Here is a 20298-nt window from a genome sequence, read left to right on the forward strand (position 1 = left end):
GTCTCCATGTATGTATTTTCTCTCCTTCTTATATAAGCAATAGCATATTATTCACTCTTCTCACCTACTTTTCTCATTTAATGTAACCTAGGGATTGCTTCATAATTGTATATAAAAATATGCCCCATTCCTTTTTATAGCTGCCTGGTTCTCTATTGGGTAATGAGCCATTTTTTATTTTACCAGCCTCATATTGATGGACATTCAGGTGTAGTTGTTTTGCTTTTGCTGTGTTAAGTTGATTCTAATGAATAGCCTGTTGTGATCCTCTCTTTGCATTTTTTCCCCTAGCTTAGGATAGATTCTTAGAAATAGGAATGTTAAGTCGAAAAGTAAATCTACACACAATTTTGCTATATTTTGGCAAATTCCCTTCCATAGTGGTTGTACCATTGTGTTTCCACCAAAAGTGTATGAGAATGCCTGTTTTCCCATAGTCTTTCCAGCAAAGTAATATTGTCAAACTTTTGGATTTTTGACAACTTGAGGGTGGAAAATGGTACCTTGCAAAAGTTTTAATTGGCATTTCTCTTATTATGAGAAAAGTTGAACGTCTTTTCATTGCTTAGAACAATTTGTAATTCTTTCAGTGAACTACCTTACCTGTTCATACACTGGTCCATTTTTTTCTATAGGATTGTGGACTTTTTCTTTCAATTTTTAGAAGATTTTTTTTTAAAGATTTTATTTATTTATTTGAGAGAGAGAGAATGAGAGACAGAGAGCCTGAGAGGGAGGAGGGTCAGAGGGAGAAGCAGACTCCCTGCCGAGCAGGGAGCCCGATGCGGGACTCGATCCTGGGACTCTAGGATCATGACCTGAGCCGAAGGCAGTCGCTTAACCAACTGAGCCACCCAGGTGCCCAGAAGATTTTTCTATATTGTAGATGTTAACCCTTCATCTATGATAAAATTTGCAAATATTATTCCCCATTTATCATATATCTTTTAACTTTGATTCCTGTGTTTTGTTCTACACACAAGATTTTTAAGTTTGTTTGTTTTGTCTCTTTTGGTGGGGGGTTATGTTTATAATAAAATTTATTAATCTTCTCCCTAATTGCATCTAGATTTTTAATTATGTTGGAATAGTTTTCCTTACTCCCAGATTATAAAGATATTCACTCATATTTTCTTTCAGTATTCATATTCTTTCATTTTTTTTTTTTACCCTTACATCTCTGACCCATTTGGAAGTTGTATTAAAATAGGTTTTGGGGCAACTGGCTGGCTCAGTCAGTTAAGCCTCTGACTCTTGATTTTGGCTCAGGTTGTGGGATCAAGTCCCACATCGGGCTCCATGCTCAGCATGGAGTCTGCTTGAGATTCTCTCTCTCCCTCTCCCACTGCTCCTCCATTTACTCTCTCTCAAATTAATGAATTAATAAAATCTTTTTTAAAAAGTAAAATCGGTTTTAAGAGTGAACTCAATTTTGGATGCCTGGATGGCTCAGTCGTTAAGCATCTGCCTTTGGCTCGGGTCATGATCCCAGGATCCTGGGATCGAGTCCTGCATCAGGTTTCCTGCTCGGCAGAAAGCCTACTGTATCTCCCTCTCCCACTCCCCCTGCTTGTGTTCCCTCTCTCGCTATGTCTGTCTCTGTCAAATAAATAAATAAAATCTTAAAAAAAAAAAAAAGAGTGAACTCAATTTTATCTTTTTTCCATGTAACTATCAAGTTATGCAAACTAACTTATTTAAAAGTCTGTATTTCCCCCAATAATTTGAGATATCAACTTCATTGTACACAGACACTTGCATTTCTGGAGTTCTACTCTGTTCCTTTGCTCAGTCTATTAATCTATCTTGTCTAACTCTGACCTTAATTTCACATATATTTTCTTTTTACTACTGCCACTGTCTCTACTATTTCTCTCTACAACTAATACCACTAAGAGTGATGCAATGAGTTGTATTTTTATCAACTGAGCACCTTCACCAATGTTACTTCACTTTCACCTCCCATCTGTGAAATAGGTAGGAGGGGTACCATGATATATGACAAATGGGGAATAATATTTGCAAATTTTATCATGGACAAAGGGTACCGTGAATCCTTTTATAGCTCAGACTCCATATGCTTTGTTCTGCTCCTCTAGCAACTTCAGGATATCTTTGCCATTTGATCTACCATATTATGTTGAAATGATCTACTTATGGATGAAATTAGGTATTCCAGTGTCTTACAAATGCTTAGAATATGGCAAATGCTCAGTGTTTGTTATCAGTAAACTCAGGGCAGAAACCAAGGCATAATTAAACTAAGTGACTTACCTCACAGAAAACGACTGACATGGAACCAGAAACCAGGCCTTATTTTTCTCAGGCTAGAGCTCATTTTTTTTTTATTATTTAAATTCAAGTTAGTTAACATACAGTACAACATTGGTTTCAGGAGTAGAATTCAGTTCTTCATCACTTACACATAACCCCCAGCGTAGAGCTCATTTTATTACAGCACATTCGAAAGCATGGAAAATTTCATCCATAGGAGCATCTGCTCCCATTTCTCAGAGCTCTATGGTCTGTGGATCACAGCTAAGCAGTGCACATCCTCCTGGCGATCTGTGGAATGGGTTCAATATGCAGAAAGGTGTCTGAGGGATGGTCTTTGTCAGCCCCGCATAGCAAAAAAGAGAAAACTGTAAAGCATAAAATTTCATGGAAAGACAACTTTAGCCATTTCTGGAGTGTGTAATTAGCAAATAATTCTGGGGTTTTGTGACTACTTCTCGATTTCCTACTTAAGAATATATTTATCTGAATAAAGAAATACAATTCTTAAAGTAATACAGACATATATAATCAACTGTTCACCGCCAACCTATTGTAGTCCATATGTTACATATTTTAACATATGATGAAGTAATCTTTCTTTGGAAGTTCACAAGAAAAAATTTTATTAGTTGTAATTAAAAGTATAATAGAAAATGTTCCCAAGTCGTTTCCTTTACACAATACTCCATAAACTGAATACTTCGTAGTTTTTAATTTTGTTTTGTTTTCCATTTCCAAGTTATAAGATCACCCAACTACGATGAAGTAAAACTCTGTCTTCCCTCTAGCAAAGTATATAATCCTTATTTTTGGCTCTTCCTCTCTTATGACTAAATTGGAAATTCCTCAAAGCTGTAATTCAAAGCCATAGGTGACCTTAAAGAAATGATTTTTTATATGCTACCTTTTATTTTAAGGTAACTTTTCAAATGTGGACCATGCATTCCATTATGTTTAGCTGTCAAGCACGGCCTTCATTTGCATTTCTTCCCACTGCTATAATTTTGAGAACTGGCAGGTGACCAAAGAAGAAAAAATGTGCATCTACCATCTAGAGTGCAATGTAGGCTTTTTTTATTATAATTAAGTAGCATAGATATTCATGATTAGATCAAGGTCAGAGGAGCAGAACATCAGAGCCAAGGATTTAAAGGTACAAAGAATAGAAAAATTGCTTTCTAAAGTTTTTTTTTGATAGTAATAGCTACAATCTTTAAGTTTTGCAATAAAACATTTAAAATAGCTCATCTGTTTTATTTTAAAATGTGCACGCCTGGTGTGTTTGCCATGCACATTTAAACTAGAAGCTTGAAGTCTCAGTTGCATTTTCATTCCTTTTTTTTTTTTTTTTTTCAACTTCCCATTTCTGCTCCTGGTGCAGAAAAGCAATTTGAAAATTATAATGACAATGGATTTTTTTTAAAGTGAAGTCTATATGATACCGCAAATTATTTGTACAAAAGGCATGAATTTTCTATTAAGTCTTATGGATTAATCCACAGAGGTGGTGTGATGTTTAGACGGAGATGTTTTCCACAGGGTATCTCTCCTAACATTCAGGGATAACTCCCCGATTTGATGGGGCAATTCTGCTCTCCTTGGGCAGACAGTTGACTGTACCTTTCCTTTTCTTGCCCTCTCTAACTAGCTTATGACGCCCTCCCAGGTCAGCTGATCAATTTAGGATTGCTATTTCTCTGCCTTCTTTTCCCTCTGATTTAAAACCCATATAGCACACTGTCCACTCCTTCTCAATCTCCTTGGTAGTCCTTCTCTTTGCTCCTCTGATAGTCTTCTAACTGATGCGAAGCCCTAGGATTCATTCCCTGGACCCCATCTCTTCACTCCCTCTTTCCTTAAGTAATCTCTAATCCACTTTTAATGTCAACTATATACCAAACACTCAAGTTCATATCGACCTCACCTTTAAACTCATATATCCAACTTCTAGTCAACATTTTTTTTTATGGTAGAAAACTTTTACTTTTCAATTTAAAACATTTCTACACAGTTTACCTCCCCTCTCCCTTCATATATATATATATATATATATATATATATATATAAATTTAGGAATAAGACTTTAAATCATGGATTGACCACACATGTTTAATGCTACCTTTCAAAACCTGATTAAAATAAAAATACAAGGACAAAAAGTATAAGCTCTCAAAAATGAGAAGAACAGAAAACATGCCACTAGAAGACAAGAACTTTTCATACATTTCTTGAAGACAGGCATCGACGTTTTAACTTGGTTATCTAATGGTCCTCTCAAACTTAACCTGACCAAAACTCAACTCCTGATTCACCCAACTGCAACCCAGCCCCTTTCTTGTCTTCTCCATTTCAGTGTATATCACCAACACCCAGTTTTTTAAGGGAAAAATAAGTAGTCATCCTTAAATTTTCTCATTTCTTAAACTCCACCCCCACCGCCATCATAAAATACCTCTGGTTGTTCAAACACACATGCCATTCTGTCCACTTCTCTTCATTGCTATCACTATGTGCAAGTCACCACTACCTCTTGCCCTCTCTCAACTTCCCCTCTTGTTTCCCAAAACCTATTATCCACACCACTACCAGACTTCAAGAGTAGCTTTTTAAATGTATACATTCTACAATATCTCTCCTCTGCATAAAATTTCTTAATGCTTTCCCGTAACACGCTGAAGGCAAACTCCAAGCTCCTTACTTCAGCCTGTAAAGTCTGATCCTTGACCAACTCTTGGACCTCACCTCCTTCCAATCTTCTTACTAACTGAGGTACTGCCTCATTGGCCTTTATGAATCCTGAACTCCTGTCAGCTTCCTTTTTTTTAAAATTTTTATTTTATTTTATTTGAGAGGGAGACAGAGGCAAAGATAGGGAGTATAAGCAGGGGAAGGGGCAGAAGAAGAGAGACAAGCAGATTCCCCACTGAATGGGGAGCCTGACCAGGGGCTTGATCCCTGGACCCTGAGATCATGATCTGAGCTGAAGTCAGATGCTTAACCAACTGAGCCACCCAGGCACCCCTCAGCTTATTTCTACCCTATTGACATGCCTGGCATATGCTTCCTCCATGTCTTTTGCCTACTTCCAGTCATTCAATCCATAGTTCAAATTTCAACTCTTTCTGCTGTCTCTATACTCTTATTCCATAATGAGTGTCTGTCTTACCAGTCTATTTTGCTTTCATCATTGAACTTGCCTAATATTTTTCTGCTTGTTTAGTGTCTCCTCCACCAGAAAGAAAACTCAGGGATTTGTGGGTCTGGTTCACTATTATATTCTCAGGGCCCTAAAAGCCTTTGGCACATAGTAGGTACTTAGTATGTTGAATGAATGAATGATTGCATATTCACATTTATTTGCAATCAATTATGTGCCCTCCCTGTCCTCGCTAAATTTTTTTTTAATATTTTATTTATTTGAGAGAGACAGAGATAGTGAGAGACAGCTTGAGCAGGAAGGATGGGGAGAAGCAGGCACCCCGCGGAGCAGGGATCCCAATGCGGGGCTCAATCCCAGGACCCTGGGATCATGACCTGAGCCGAAGGCAGAGGCTTAACCATCTGAGCCACCCAGGCACCCTAGCTAAAATATTATTATTCATGCTCAATCATTTCTTGCTCTTAACCATTTTGTTTTTGTTGTTTCATATCACCCTATCAGATATAACTTTACTTGTTTAAATAAAATTCATTTTTCAAAGTGTGTATTCAGTTGACGCCAATGCTACTCAAAGCCTGATCCATGGAGCAGTGCTGATCAATGAACGGTTTGTTACTGATATGCAACAAAATAAATACAGACACTGAGAGAAAACATGTAGAAATATTTACAGAAAGTTAGATTCTATGTCTGTTGAATCTAATAATAAAAATATTAGGACTTATATTTTATATGTCTTTGTTTTGTTTTATTCTTTAGGTATTACATTTTATGGTTATTTTAAAAATGTATTGACCATAATGGTTGAGACTTTAAAAAAAAATGTTTTTTTAACACAGCTAGTTTAAGAAGCAATAATCTAAACTATTTCTCTTTAGAAATAATATGATAAAGATATTTAACTATTTAATAAGATTGCAGGTATCAATTTACCATGCATTAAGAGCAGATAATAATTCATCTTGCAACAAATAGTGATTTGCTTAAACAAAAGCAGAATGATGGGTTCAAAACATGTATTCAATATAAGAACCTGAATTTAAAAAAAAGAGAGGGGAAATTGGGGAGAATACCTTTGGAAATAGTCTTTCATCCTATGAATAGTGATCACTTCATCATAAAGCCTATTCGAAAGCATAGAGTAAGTTGGATTAATGCCAGTAATAACCCTCCCATCTACACAGCACTGTTTTGCAGAAGTTGAGCAGAGAACAGACTGATGAGCAACAGAGACAAGATCATAAGGAAATGTCAGGAAGTTAAGCCTCCTAGCCCAGACCTGTTCAAATTCAGTCTCCAGACTGTTCATCAAGGCATTCTCAGTTCTCATTTTACTAAAGTCTTAAGTAAACTAATTGAAATAGCTAGGAAAGTCTCATAATAGAGCAGTTCTTCCCGCAATAATAAAAAGATGTCCCTCCTCTCTCCTAAGAGACACAACCACTCACAGGGGCTTCTGTTCCCTTGGCGTTCTCAGTCCCTGGGCTTTTCTGGCAGTAGTGACTAAGGAGAGGCAATAGTGACCACAGGTATGAACCCATAGGAGATGTAATTATTCTGACATACTTCCACTTGACCTCAACACACTTCACAGAGGCCACCAAAGAGCCACTGCTTTAATCACTCTTGGTCACTACCAATTTGGGCTGGATTTGATTCAGTGACTTAGAGGTGAAAGGTTCCATATTCAATTACCAGGCCCCCAGCTTCTTCATTTAATCAAAGGCTGACATAATAGGTCTATTACAACTCTTAAAAGAGATCAAATCAATATAGTCACTCTATAACCATAAGAAGAAATATTAATAAATATTCTTTATTTAAATATAAAAACCAATACTTGATCACATTTATATGAATTTGGTTAGAATGTATTTCATGGAGAATTTTATTATGGGAAATTTGAACATAAACAAAATGACCATCAAACTATACTTTGAATTTCTACAGTGGCCTTCCTTGGAGAAACTCAAACATTTTTACATTTATTATATCATTTATCCTACAACCATGGTTTGGTGTCTATGTAATTTGCAGAAGGATTTATTTGGTCAAGGGAGTACTATGAAAAATTGTAACAATTATGGTGGCACAGCTGAACTGCTAACTCAAAGCTGGGGGGGTCCCTTATCTGTCATTGTATCAGGAAGTCCTAATGGAGTCAAAGAAAAGGTGGAATCTGAAAAATCATAAAAGAAGCAACAGTGAGGTTGCAAATCACAAGCAGTAAGTGACTGCTAACATCTGAAGCAATAAAATGCTTCGGATGCTTAAGTGACAGCCATATAAACCCAGAGGAAACTACTGGAAAAGTCAAAAGCCAGCTAATCCCATCTCAACTTTTAGTGACACTATCAACACATATAAACTCATTTGAAGAGTTCAAAGTTTAACCTTATGTCTGAAATTCAAGGATAACGTCAAAGCAGAGAATATATCACGCTTCATCTCCAAGTCAAAATAAGAAACCACTCTCCACCTGACAAGTGAGGATTATTTATTTAACCATTTATATGAAGAAATAGTACCAGTCCTTTGTGTTAAGACTGTAAAAGAAAGTTCTGGTTGTCTTATTCATTAATGAGTTAGACTTCTAAGAGATTGTGGAATTTCTTACTTTGGTGTTTTATTTTGTCACCTTTCTTTCCTTTTTAATATGTTCCCATTGATCTTACCTTTTTCATTTTTTACATTAGCTGTCAGGCACCACCTTGGGCTGGTCACCAGGATGCCAGAACCCTTGTCAGAAGCATGTTCCTTTGAATTCAACCTCTTGGGTACTAGAACCTTTTCAGTCACTTTACTGCCCTTCATCCTTGCAAATGTCATCTTTCTGATGGACATCTTGGAAAACTGAAGAACAGTTCCTTTACTAATACATAATATCTCGAATTACTTGCAGGTTGCTCCCTCCTGACAACCTTTGGGGTATTTATTAATGCACTGAAAATATGCTGTCTGCGCCATTGCCGTCTTGCTGGAGATGTGACAAGCTGGTTAGACCACGCCAAGAAAAAAAATGGCGGTTGCTATAGTGAGCTCCACGTAGAAGATACAAAACTTTTCTTCACCCTTCTCCCTCTCTTCATTTTTCAGCTCCTTTACAGAATATGCATTATGCAGGTAAGGAAGGGTAATGAGTACTGCCCCAATAATATAAAATGATTTTATGTGAACATTACAAATAAATATTTATTTTCACCCCATCAAACTCTTCTCATACACTTTGTCAGGCAGTTATCCTATAAATGCTTCTCATCATTACAGGCTCTAATTTCAAGAGGCAAGTGGGGTCAGGCAGAACATACCTGAGGAGAACCCAGTATGTTGTTTCTCCTGTAAAACTGGAAATGTCTTTCAGAAGATGTGGACGATATTTCAGAGTGCATAGTCACAAGGTATAAGAGCAATGCACAAAAATATGAGATCTGCGAGCAATTACCCAACCTTTTTTTCAGCCAGAGGTTTGCCTTCCTCCTTCATTAAGCCTTTAAGGTCTCGTACTAACATGTAGCTAACTTGACTGATTTAAGTACCACCTCCCCTGTACTCAGTATATGTTCTAATGAGCAAGTGATTATTTCCCCACCCCACCCCCTTAGTTCCTTGGTGAATCAGTCCCTATGCTGTGGAGAAATTAGAGGTAAAACAGCAAGTCCAAAGTACCTTTTATAAATATATGTGATTAAAAAACAATTTTAATATGATAATGGTCAAAGACAAACTTACGAAGAAATATAAGTGACTATAAAGTCTTTGAAGAAATTCAGGACTATATTTGCTGCTAACTTGAAATTTAGATGGCTAATGAGTGAGTTATACTCATAAACCTCAGAGCAATAGAGCTAAAAAGAAACTTAGAGATTAACTTACTCAACTACTTCATTTGTTGAAGAGGAAACTGAGGCTCAGAAAAACTAAGCGATTCTGGAAGGGATAGCTAAGTCACACAGTAAATAATAGTGAAAGGAAAAACAAATCTACCTGCTGACTCTTAAGACAATGTTTGCTCTAATTGACCAGAGGTCAGCAAATTACTGCCTTCAGGCCAAATCCAGCTTGCTGCTGCTTTTTTTTTTTTTTTTTTTTTTTTGCATGTCCTGCAAGATAAAAAGTTTTTAAATTTTTATATGCTTAAAAAAAATCAAAAGAAAAATATTTTATGACACATGAAAATCAAATTCAAAATTCAGGGCCAATAAATAAAATTTTATTGGAACACAGCCATTCTTGTTTATTTCTCATACTATGTCTCCTGATGCATGAAAACAGCAGGGTTGAGTGGTTGCAATAGAATCAGTATGTGGAAATATTTTCTATCTGGCCCTTCGCAAAAAAGTTTGCCAAGAACCTTGCTGTAAACACCGCACGAAAGCTCGGTTAATTTAGCAGATTCAACCTCTCTCCTGACTCCACAGTAGGAGCCAGCACAAAAACACAAAAATATTACCCATGTATATAATCTTTAAAGTCATAAAGAGCATCTTAAAAGGGCAAAATTAATAATAAGTGCAAAATTACTAAGTAGTCCATAGCTAGCCTCGAACCTTCTGTGCAAATAGCACAAATTACTGATTCTTTATCTTCGTAATGCAGTGACACTTGCTATTTCTTTTGACTAAATTTGAGTCTTTTCTGCAAACGGTCATAAATTTTTTAATTTGACATGAATTACCATAAATTTCAATAAACTGAATTTTAACTATCTCACCAAATCTAGATGCCCAGGTATTGCAAAGAACAAAAACTACTAATCACCTATATGGGTCATAGCTCCTAAAAGATGACTTCATAGTATCTACTTAATCCTCACAGCACGCTTACCATGGCTGTTATTACGATCCTAAATCTGTGGCTCAGAGACATGAAGTAACCTGTAACTTGGTTGCAGTCACCCCACTAATATATGGCATCCCAATTCAGTGCTGTTATCAACACCCACGGTTTGTTATTATCCACAATGCCTCTCTTGCAGCTGGGTTAAAAATCCCTGATAACAGACATATAGGTTCCAAAATTATACACAGTAATGTTATGCCAGAAAATTCCAAAAAAAAAAAAAAATTCAGAATGTACTTCTCAAGGGAGGCAGAAGAAACTTCCAATGGGATAAGGCTGAAATAAGATTTTTACCTTCAGTTGAAATAATCACCAGCATAAAGGCGATCAAAGTACAAAGAATAAAACATCCTTGAATTCCATATTTTAAATTTAGTAGCCATTATTGACCTTCAGTTCCAAGACATACATATAAAATATGTTGATATTAAGGCGGATGATGTTGCCATTTGACATTACTGGCCACTCAAAGGTGAAAATTAATCTCTATTGACAGCAATTATTTCTGAATACTCAGAGGCTTGTATGAAATAAAAGTATTTAAAATTTTAAAAGGGGATGATTTCAGAACTTGAGGCAGAAGCAGAAATGATTTCAAGCTTTCAAGACACTGGAGCCTTTTCTTAGATTAGGCAATATATTAATATTGCTTCACTAAAGATTAATAGTACATTCGCCACATTATTAAGTTAACAGGTTTCTGTGTCTGTGATTCATGCCGATAATAACTTTATTCTTATTAACAATAATTCTCATTTGAAATCAGTAACAGAAACTTCCAAGTTATGCTGCGAGCCTTTTAGTCTTTGAGCAGATCTGCTGCCAGCACTTTTTTTTTTAAAAATATCATTCATTTTCCTCTGATAGGAGGATACATGCTTAATAATTTTATAGAAGTAGGGCAGAACTAGCTAATGTTCCCTTCAGTCTTGCCATCTGCACCCAACCAAAGCAATCCTTGTTTATAATCCTAAAGGTCACATTAAAGATTGGAAGATGAATTAACACCAGGACAAATTTTATATAGATAGAATGTGAAAATATAGTCCATTCCTGGGTTTAGGTAGTTAACATAGCAAGGGGCTCATTTTACAAGTGGTGGGCTCGTTGACAACTGTACTTATGACTCTGACTCTTCTTATACCCTCTCAAATTGTACAACGGATGACAGAGGAGTCAGTGAAAAGTCTCAAACAGGAAGTTATCATCTGGATATTTGAGCAGGGCTGCTCTCCCAATATGGCGATAAGGCAGAAATCCAAACGTAGTGCACGCACAGCAAGAAAAAATGGGTTGGAGAATCCATTCCTTAAGAACAAGACTCAGGGGCGCCTGGGTGGCTCAGTTGGTCAAGCAACTGCCTTCGGCTCAGGTCATGATCCTGGAGTCCCGGGATCGAGTCCCGCATCGGGCTCCTTGCTCAGCGGGGAGTCTGCTTCTCCCTCTGACCCTCCCCACCTCATGCTTTCTCTCTCTCTCAAATAAATAAATAAAATCTTTAAAAAAAAAAGAAAGGGGCGCCTGGGTGGCTCAGTTGGTTAAGCGACTGCCTTCGGCTCAGGTCATGATCCTGGAGTCCCTGGATCGAGTCCCGCATCAGGCTCCTTGCTCAGCAAGGAGTCTGCTTCTCCCTCTGACCCTCCCCACCTCATGCTTTCTCTCTCTCTCAAATAAATAAATAAAATCTTTAAAAAAAAAAAAAAAATCACAAGACTCAGGTTGCCTTCCTTTCCAAGTGACTTAGCAGTTTTGTTCTCCACTGGGAATTAAAGAAATACTATGCACTGTGAGTGATAATGATGAGTGATTGCAACCAAGTTCACAAACTAGAAAAGCAAAGAGATGCCCTCTTTCCTGTGACACTGTGCTTTTTAACAAGAAGGTTTGGAATACTTGAAGAGACTTCAAGTTCAGGGCGCCTGGGTGGCTCAGTCGGTTGAGCGACTGCCTTCGGCTCAGGTCATGATCCCAGGGTCCTGGGATCGAGCCCCGCGTCGGGCTCCCTGCTCGGCGGGGAGCCTGCTTCTCCCCCTGCTTGTGTTCTCTCTCTCGCTGTGTCTCTCTCTGTCAAATAAATAAATAAAATCTTTAAAAAAAAAGAGAGAGACTTCAAGTTCAGTTTACACTTTTAGTTAGGATTAGGGTTATTTTAAAAATGAAGAAATTCTGACACTACACTGAGGGTTTGGGATGGGATAGAGGTTTTCTTCGTTTGGGCTTTGGGGGGATTTTGTTTGTTAGTTTTTCATTTCTTATCTGTTAGTTTATTATGCAAACGTTTTCCACACAGTTTCCTTTATGGTTCTCTAGTGTCACACACTTAGTTTAAAACGAGAGTGTAAACACAAGTATATTTTGTTTTTCTTCTTTCGTGTGACTTGGCTCATTTTAGAGGTGAAGCCTATCCAAGGAGCCAACAAAGACAGCCTATGCCAAGTACTGTGTTTCTACACTGGGCCCCTCTTCTTAGTAAAGATCATTCCTACCTGTTTGGCCACCAAACTAGATGCTATACAAAGGATTTTTTCTAGCCCCCCATTATTTTCATCAGGGTAAAAACAAACATCTTTAATACTTTCTACTGGCTTTTAACTTACTGTTTCAGGGAAAAGTCTGTTCGCTTAGACGCAAAGTTGTATTTTTTTAGTCAGTTATTTGATTTTTTATGTGTCATCCTAAGCACAAAATTAGGGTCATCTTTACTTTCCATAGGAAAATTAGGAAGTTAGGCGGGATGACAAAAGATTCCTCCCTAAAGAATCAGTAGTATTGTCAATAGACTAAACAGAGCTCATACTTCCCTTTGTCAGCTCATAATTGGGATGTTGAAGATCTGGGGAGCATCCTGATCATCTGTCACAGAGTACTTGCACGGGGCAAAGCGTCTGCTGCAAGATGCTTTCTCCAGAGTTAATGCCTGGCTGCTTTCCCCCTCAAATACAGATTCCTTCAGGATATTATGTGCAGACCATGAATTCCAACCGGAATTTGGATGGATTTCTTCTGCCAGTTGCAGTAATGAATGTCGTCAACACCCTACCACTATTAATTCTGGCCCCTTGTATAGAGTATTTCAGCACTTGCCTCTTTCCCTCGAAGAGAGACGGATCATTTCTGTTGGCATGCATTAGTAAGTACAACTTAGCATCTCAAGTGAATTGTTTGCAACATTTTAAAATAAAAAAAAAAAAAAACCACTCTGCTAAGATCTAAGCTAGCTATATGTTCTGCAGTAGACACCCATTTTGACAAATTTGGAAAGAAAATGAATTTGAGCAGAATAACATCCAGTTCCTCAAGTCTCTATGCAGACATCAGCAGCCCATTTTCTTCCCATCCTTTTATGCTTCCTCAGAGGACACAGCTGATGTAAAGACCCGATGAAATTTCCGGTACTACAAAGCAGGCTATCTTTCCTCAAGTGAGGTGGTCCTTACTCCTAAGACAATGCTGAGTGTGTTCTTAAAAATTAACAGAGATTGGGGTGCCTGGGTGGCTCAGTGGGTTAAGCGGCTGCCTTCGGCTCAGGTCGTGATCCCAGGGCCCTGGGATCAAGCCCCATGTCAGGCTCCCTGCTCAGCCAGGAGTCTGCCTCTCCCTCTGCCCCTCCCCCACCACTTGTGCTCGTGCTCTCTCTCTCTCTGTCTGAAATAAATAAATTAAATCTTTAAAAAAAAATTAACACAGGTTAATGAACCCAGAAAATAATGCCTGACTATACTTGGGAGGAATTGACTTCTGAACCAGTAGCAAATTTACTAAAAATCAGCACTGTGATTCAGTTTCTATATAATACTTATTCACAAAGTAAGGTATATAGCAATAATTTTCAAGCATTTTTTTCCAGCTTTATTGATTTTCCAGCTTAATTAACATCTAACATTGTGGAAATCTGAGGTGTACAGTGTGATGATTTGATACAAGTATACATTGCAAAGTGTTTACCACAATAAGATTAGACAACACATCCTCTACCTCACATAATTGCTGCTTTCTTGTTATGGTGGGAACACTAAAGCTCTACTCTCATTTTTGAAAGGGAAAGAAATTAGGTCATCTTACTCAGAACACAAGCAATAGACCATAAAATAAAATTTCTCCAGGGGAGCCTGGGTGGCTCGGTCGTTAAGCGTCTGCCTTCGGCTTGGGTCATGATCCTAGGGTCCTGGGATCGAGCCCCGTGTCGGGCTCCCTGCTCGGCGGGAAGCCTGCTTCTCCCTCTCCCTCTCCCCCTGCTTGTGTTCCCTCTCTCACTGTGTCTCTCTCTGTCAAACAAATAAATAAAATCTTTAAAAATTAATTAATTAATTAATTAATTTAATGTCTCCAATTGCAATGCTGAGGTCCATTCTGCTCACACTCTGCCTCTGCCTGGCCGAGGTCCCTCAGGCACCACCATGGACCAGGGGACAACGGCTGGTACAGCCAAACCACATTCAACCTGAGTCAAAGGTCTGGGCCTCAGCCTCTGCTCTGTTGCTGAGCTCCTGCTGCATGACCCTGAAAAGCAGCCTAACCTTCCTCGTCTTCTAGTTCACTTATTTTTGTTCACTAGGGGCATACCCTCGATCAATCTGGGGTCCCTCTGTTCTGGAAGACTTCCAAAATCATTCCACATGACATCCGTGACCGGAGCATAATCCAGACACACAGTGAAAGCTCTATAAATGTTAACTAGTATTGAGCCATCATGTGTAGGGAACAGGTCTAATTGGTGGGCATAAACAGAAAGCAAAGGGAATTTGAAACACTTTAGAAATATCATATTATGATAACCTAATATCTTATGGTCTTCTTGAGGAATAACTCTGTTGAAATAGGGTCAGGCATCTAGAAGATTCTCTCCTCTTGTTTAACCTGTTCTTATTCTTAATTCCTCTCTTTTAGAGATGAGTGGAGACCATACAGCCTTTTAGTAACCCGTTATTACATTTTGGGGGCTGTTTCTCTGTAGAAGTTATTTTTAGGGAGCATGCTTCTTGTTATTTACCAAAGCCATCAACCAGATCACCTCAGATCACATCACAGGGTAGATTTGTTTTTGGAAAGAACTCAAAGTGATTGAACTTACCTCAGTGTATGTTGTTATCTCCAATTACAGAGGCCTTTAGCAAATAACCTTTTTTGATTGAGTTCTTAAGCCTCTAACCCCAACATTATTTATCGTAATTGGTTTAGGCAAACTATAAATCTTACTAGGTTTTGACAATCCTTAAGTCTTAAAAAGTGCTTTTTGGTCTGCCAATGTAAAAATTCTAAAACCAATATTTAGTGAATGCCCAACAGTATTTCAAGATATAAACAAAAAGCAAGACATCGTACATGCCCTCAGCAAGCACACTATTGTTTTAAAGATTTTGTTTATTTATTTATTTGAAAAAGAGAGAGCGCACACATGGGGAGGGGCAGAGGGAGAGGGAGAGAATCTCATGCAGGCTCTGTGCTGAGTGTGGAGCGTGATACAGGGTTCAGTCTCACAACCCTGAGACCATGACCTGAGCTGAAACCAAGAGTCGAGGCTTAACCAATTGAGCCACCCAGGCACCCCCAGCAAGTACACTATTAAAACAGAATGAATGCAGGACAAAATGGGGGTAATTTTTATTGCAAAATGCCAAAAACTTCAGCAGTCTTGTACAGTATAATGGAAATCTAGTCTGGGCTCCCAAATTATGCTTAATTACTATTTTTTCTTAAATTGGGCCATTTTAGGAAAATATGCTCTACAGCATGGCTGAAAGAACTCCATTAGAAGTCTTTCCTGAGAATAAGATATCTTAAATTCATTTTAAATATGGGTAATTTTCTCTTGGACAATTCTCCTCTCTTACATATTTAAAATCCTTTCTATTCTTTAAAAGGGGTATGTTTTTTATGGATGGAGGAAAATTAGGCAGAGTTACCTAACATATCTCATATACATGAACTAAATATTCCCCTTCAAGATTGGTAACAGACTTGTTGGACAGGAAAAAGGAAAATCTAGACTCATTAAAAAAAAAAAAAAAAACTTAGCTATGTTCCTCTGAGTACAGAATACTGAATTCAGTTGTTTCTAAGCCAGACTCCATTCATTTGTTCATTTACATACTTGTTCATTTATTTGCATAATATTTTGCTATGGGAATATAAAAAAAGTGTGATGATATGCATCTTTTAAAACTAGATGTTTGCTTCAGTTCTTCATATTCCGTTTATGATTATGGAAGATTAACAAGTTTTATCAGGACATACAAGCACAAACTTAGGGTATGTTTTGGTAGTAATTTACATAACTGAATTAGTCCAATATTAAAATCTCCTTTCACTTTGAACCCAAGTGCCTTGAAAATATGAGTGACGTATTTAAGTACATAAATTGTGAACAAATATTTATAAGTTCCTAACTTGAACCTAGGCGCCTTCTTATACATATCCCATTTAGCATCATAATAAACTGTCATTTAATAGGTCAAGGGTCTAAAAGAGAATAAATGCCATTTGAATTCAGGTCTTCTCATTCTAAGGCCATTGCATTATTTATTATTATTATTATTATTCCACTTACCACCAAAAAGTAATTGTTAGATGATAGCAGGTAAATAAATTATCATTATAATTTGGAATCCTTACTGCTATTTCTTTTATTTTTTTTAAGATTGTATTTATTTACTTGAGAGAGAGTGAGAAAGAGCAGAGAGAGAGAGGGAGCAGCGGACTCCCCCCTGAGCAGAGAGCCCAATTTGGGGCTCAATGTGGGGCTGGATCTCAGGACCCTGGGATCATGACCTGAGCCAAAGGCAGATGCTTAACTGACCAAGCTGCCCAGATGCCCCCTTACTACTATTTCTAATTAAGGCTCTGCAATGAATGAAAAAAAAAAAATCCTTTCGTTGCTACAACAGGCAGTTACTGCTTAGACCCCCCACTTTCTTCCACATTCGTCATCCCCCTTCCAGGGACTGTCATGTTTCAGGAGGCAGATGGTGCAGACAGTGCCAATGCCTAGTGTTTGACATGGATAATCACAGCCCAGGCCAAGAGTGAGGGATGGGGAAATCTCACTCAGTTGGTCAAACTAGAAATTTAATAAAGGAAAAAATAAACTTACTTTTTCCGTCTAGCTCATAAACAATGCAACGAGAGAAGGGTTTCTGATTCAAGATAGGACAGTCTTGACTTTATCGCCTAAAGAAATCAAAGAGTATAACACCGTACCACCTATAAAGAATCTCCAAACCTTCTAGAACTGTGAAAGGCAAAGGCTTGCTATGCTCAGAGTTGTATCAAGACGGTACTTTCCTAACATTACATGTGAGCAGATTTATCTGTTTAAAAGTCAACCTTAATTCACCTAAAATGTAAAATCAGTGATAATTGCAATTTATCCTGTCATAATTGGACATACTTCATTTTAGCCTTTTTCAGTTCAAAAATGTTTATACTAGGGGTATTGCCTTTCCTTAATGTTAATTAAAATCCTGCAGTATGTGGTATTTAGTAGTTACTGCTGACATACACAAGTATTATTCTGACTAAAATTAGCCTAATTAAGATTGTTATTAAGTCTTGCATAAAGCAGAAGTGTATAACACAGGAGGTAGCAATTATCCTGGTTTTTAAATAACATTTAAATTGAAACGTGGATGAAGTACGTTCAAATATCTCCCAAGCCTTCCTCTTTAAAATAAAAACTTGAAAATTCAAATTGTAACCCCAAGTCCTTTATGATAAAGGGACAACCGAGGTGTTGGTAACTTTTTACATAACCAGTAACTATACTTGTTCTAATAATTGACAGTGATAAAAGTTTCCTTTCTGAGGGCGCCTGGGTAGCTCAGTCGGCTAAGCAGCCAGCTCTTGGTTTGGCTCAGGTCATGATATCATGGGACATGAGAATGAGCCCCTCCTGGGGCTCCCCCTCACCATGGAGTCTGCTTGACGATTCTCTCCCTCTGCCCCTACCCCCCCTTTGGCACAAGCTCTCTCTCTATCTCTCTCTCTATAATAAATAAATAAATCTTAAAAAAAAAAAAAAGATTCCTTTTTTTGATTGGAGCCAAAGTGCTTGATAAATTAAAAATTGAGTCAGGGGTCCAATCACCTTCATTGAAAATAGGATTATTTTAGGGCACCTGGGTGGCTCAGTCGGTTAAACATCTGCCTTCAGCTCAGGTCATGATCCCAGGGTCCTGGGATCAAGTCCTGCATCAGGTTCCCTGCTCAGTGGGAAGTCTGCTTCTCCCTTTCCCTCTGCTCCTCCCCCTGCTCATGCTCTCTCTCTCTGTCAAATAAATAAATAAAATTTTTAAAAAAGAAAGAAAATAGGATTATTTTAGCAAAACCGCTTCTTTGGTTATTACAGTTTTAGAACTGATACATTTTTTTTCCAAAAAAAATCACAGTGCATACCCACTGAAAATATCTGATTGAAGGAACTGTAAATATTAAAGAAACAATGTGTAAATATCTAGACTGAACCATTCATTCATTTGATGGTTCATTTGTTTCATAAAAGCACATTAGTGTTCTCAAGTTCTTATTTTTAAAGTGGACATCAACAATGGATTAAATTTGAGGTAAAGTAGACCAGCTAGTACACCAACTGAAGCAATAATTGATATCTTATAGATACACTTGTGTATCTGATCTCTATGTAAATGAGTTACCTGCTTCATATTTAGAAATTAAAACACCAACTGAAGTTGACTCTCCTGAAATGAGTTCCAATGGTCTAAAGAGAAACAAAAGACAGAATATGTATAGCTCAGTTCAAATATAGGAACACACCACTAATAGGAACAATAAAAGTAAAAAACATGCCATTCTAGTAGTGGGTAAGTAATCTCTTCTGCAAAGGCAGCAGATACATATGACAATAAAATCATAGCTGTTTCTGTGAAAGTGGTTTATGGACACCCGTATGTTCTCACATGAGCAAATTTCTTCTTCTGGGAATTGGCCAAAATCATGGATCATGGCTCAACAGAATTTCATACTCACAGCTGTGTTACATACCAGAGGCTCATACATCAGACTACCCATAAAAAAACCCATAGTTTTCTCAGTCAGTAAATTTAACTAATAACTGAAGAATCTTAACATACCTGTTTTTTAGTATTAGATTTTGCTTCAATATGAAATGGCAATTTTTGAATAAATTCTGACTTTCCTTTATTTCACTGTGGTCTAATTTGGAAAACTATTACATGGCAGGGTAACAGAATAAACTGTAAGAGCTTCAAGACTCTTACGGACTTGTCTACAACCGCACAGCCAATATTAAAACATACATTATTTATCCGAATATAATATCTCCTTTGGAACCATGTGCTTTATCTTGTAAATACAGATCTGCTAGAAGTTTAAAATGTGTACCTTCTGATAAACTGCACTCTGCTTTGGACGAGTTATGATCTCATAGAAGTTAAGAATAAAAACGGAGCGGATTAAATTTAGGTTGGAATCAAACTTTGTTTTGAATTTTAAGAAAGTCATTTTTCACTAGCATCAGAGTGCAGTAGCAAATAAAAAGCAAATGTAGTTATCTAGATCCTTCAGGTAAAAATATGCTTTGCCCTAAAAGATCTGGGTAAATGAGTTAAATATTTGCGCTTCGCTTGAATTTGTCTGGAGAACCATCTTTCATTGGATTTTGCTAGATTAGGTCTCATAGTGCTTTATGCCAGAGTGGTACTTCTCAAAGTTTAATGTGTACAGGAATCTCTGAGCCTTCTTGTTTAAATGCAGATCTGAGTCAGTGCCTCTAGGGTGGAGCTTGAGATTCTGCAGGGCTAGCAAGCTCCCAGGTGATACCTCTGCTGCTGGTCAGGGACTACCGTCTGAGTATCAAGGACAGAGAAAAAGGCCATTGAGACTGCTCTGTCATGTTTCATGCGGTGTATAGGTAGCAGGAGCCCAGGAAAAACTGCCACTATTTCTCATCTGTTCAGAGCTAAAATTCAGGAGTAGGCAATAAAAGCTGATGGCTAAGCCAGGGTCAAGTCTGGTCCACCATTTGTTTTTACACGGCCGGCAAACTA

At 37.7% G+C, this 20298-nt stretch overlaps 1 protein-coding gene across 1 annotated transcript in view; it reads left to right on the forward strand.

Annotated features, from left to right (window-relative positions):
* SLC15A5 (solute carrier family 15 member 5) overlaps window positions 1-20298 on the forward strand; it is an 81579-nt gene that overhangs the window by 17853 nt on the left and 43428 nt on the right. Inside the window, exons 4-5 of the mRNA XM_045869668.3 lie at window positions 8340-8560; window positions 13220-13406. Coding sequence (XP_045725624.1) covers window positions 8340-8560; window positions 13220-13406 — 408 coding nt within the window. The remainder of the gene's footprint in view (window positions 1-8339; window positions 8561-13219; window positions 13407-20298) is intronic.

Source organism: Mirounga angustirostris, unplaced genomic scaffold (assembly GCF_029215605.1).
Source record: "Mirounga angustirostris isolate CCGP_5_RB_7025 unplaced genomic scaffold, mMirAng1.0.hap1 SCAF_5, whole genome shotgun sequence".
NCBI lineage: Eukaryota > Metazoa > Chordata > Mammalia > Carnivora > Phocidae > Mirounga > Mirounga angustirostris.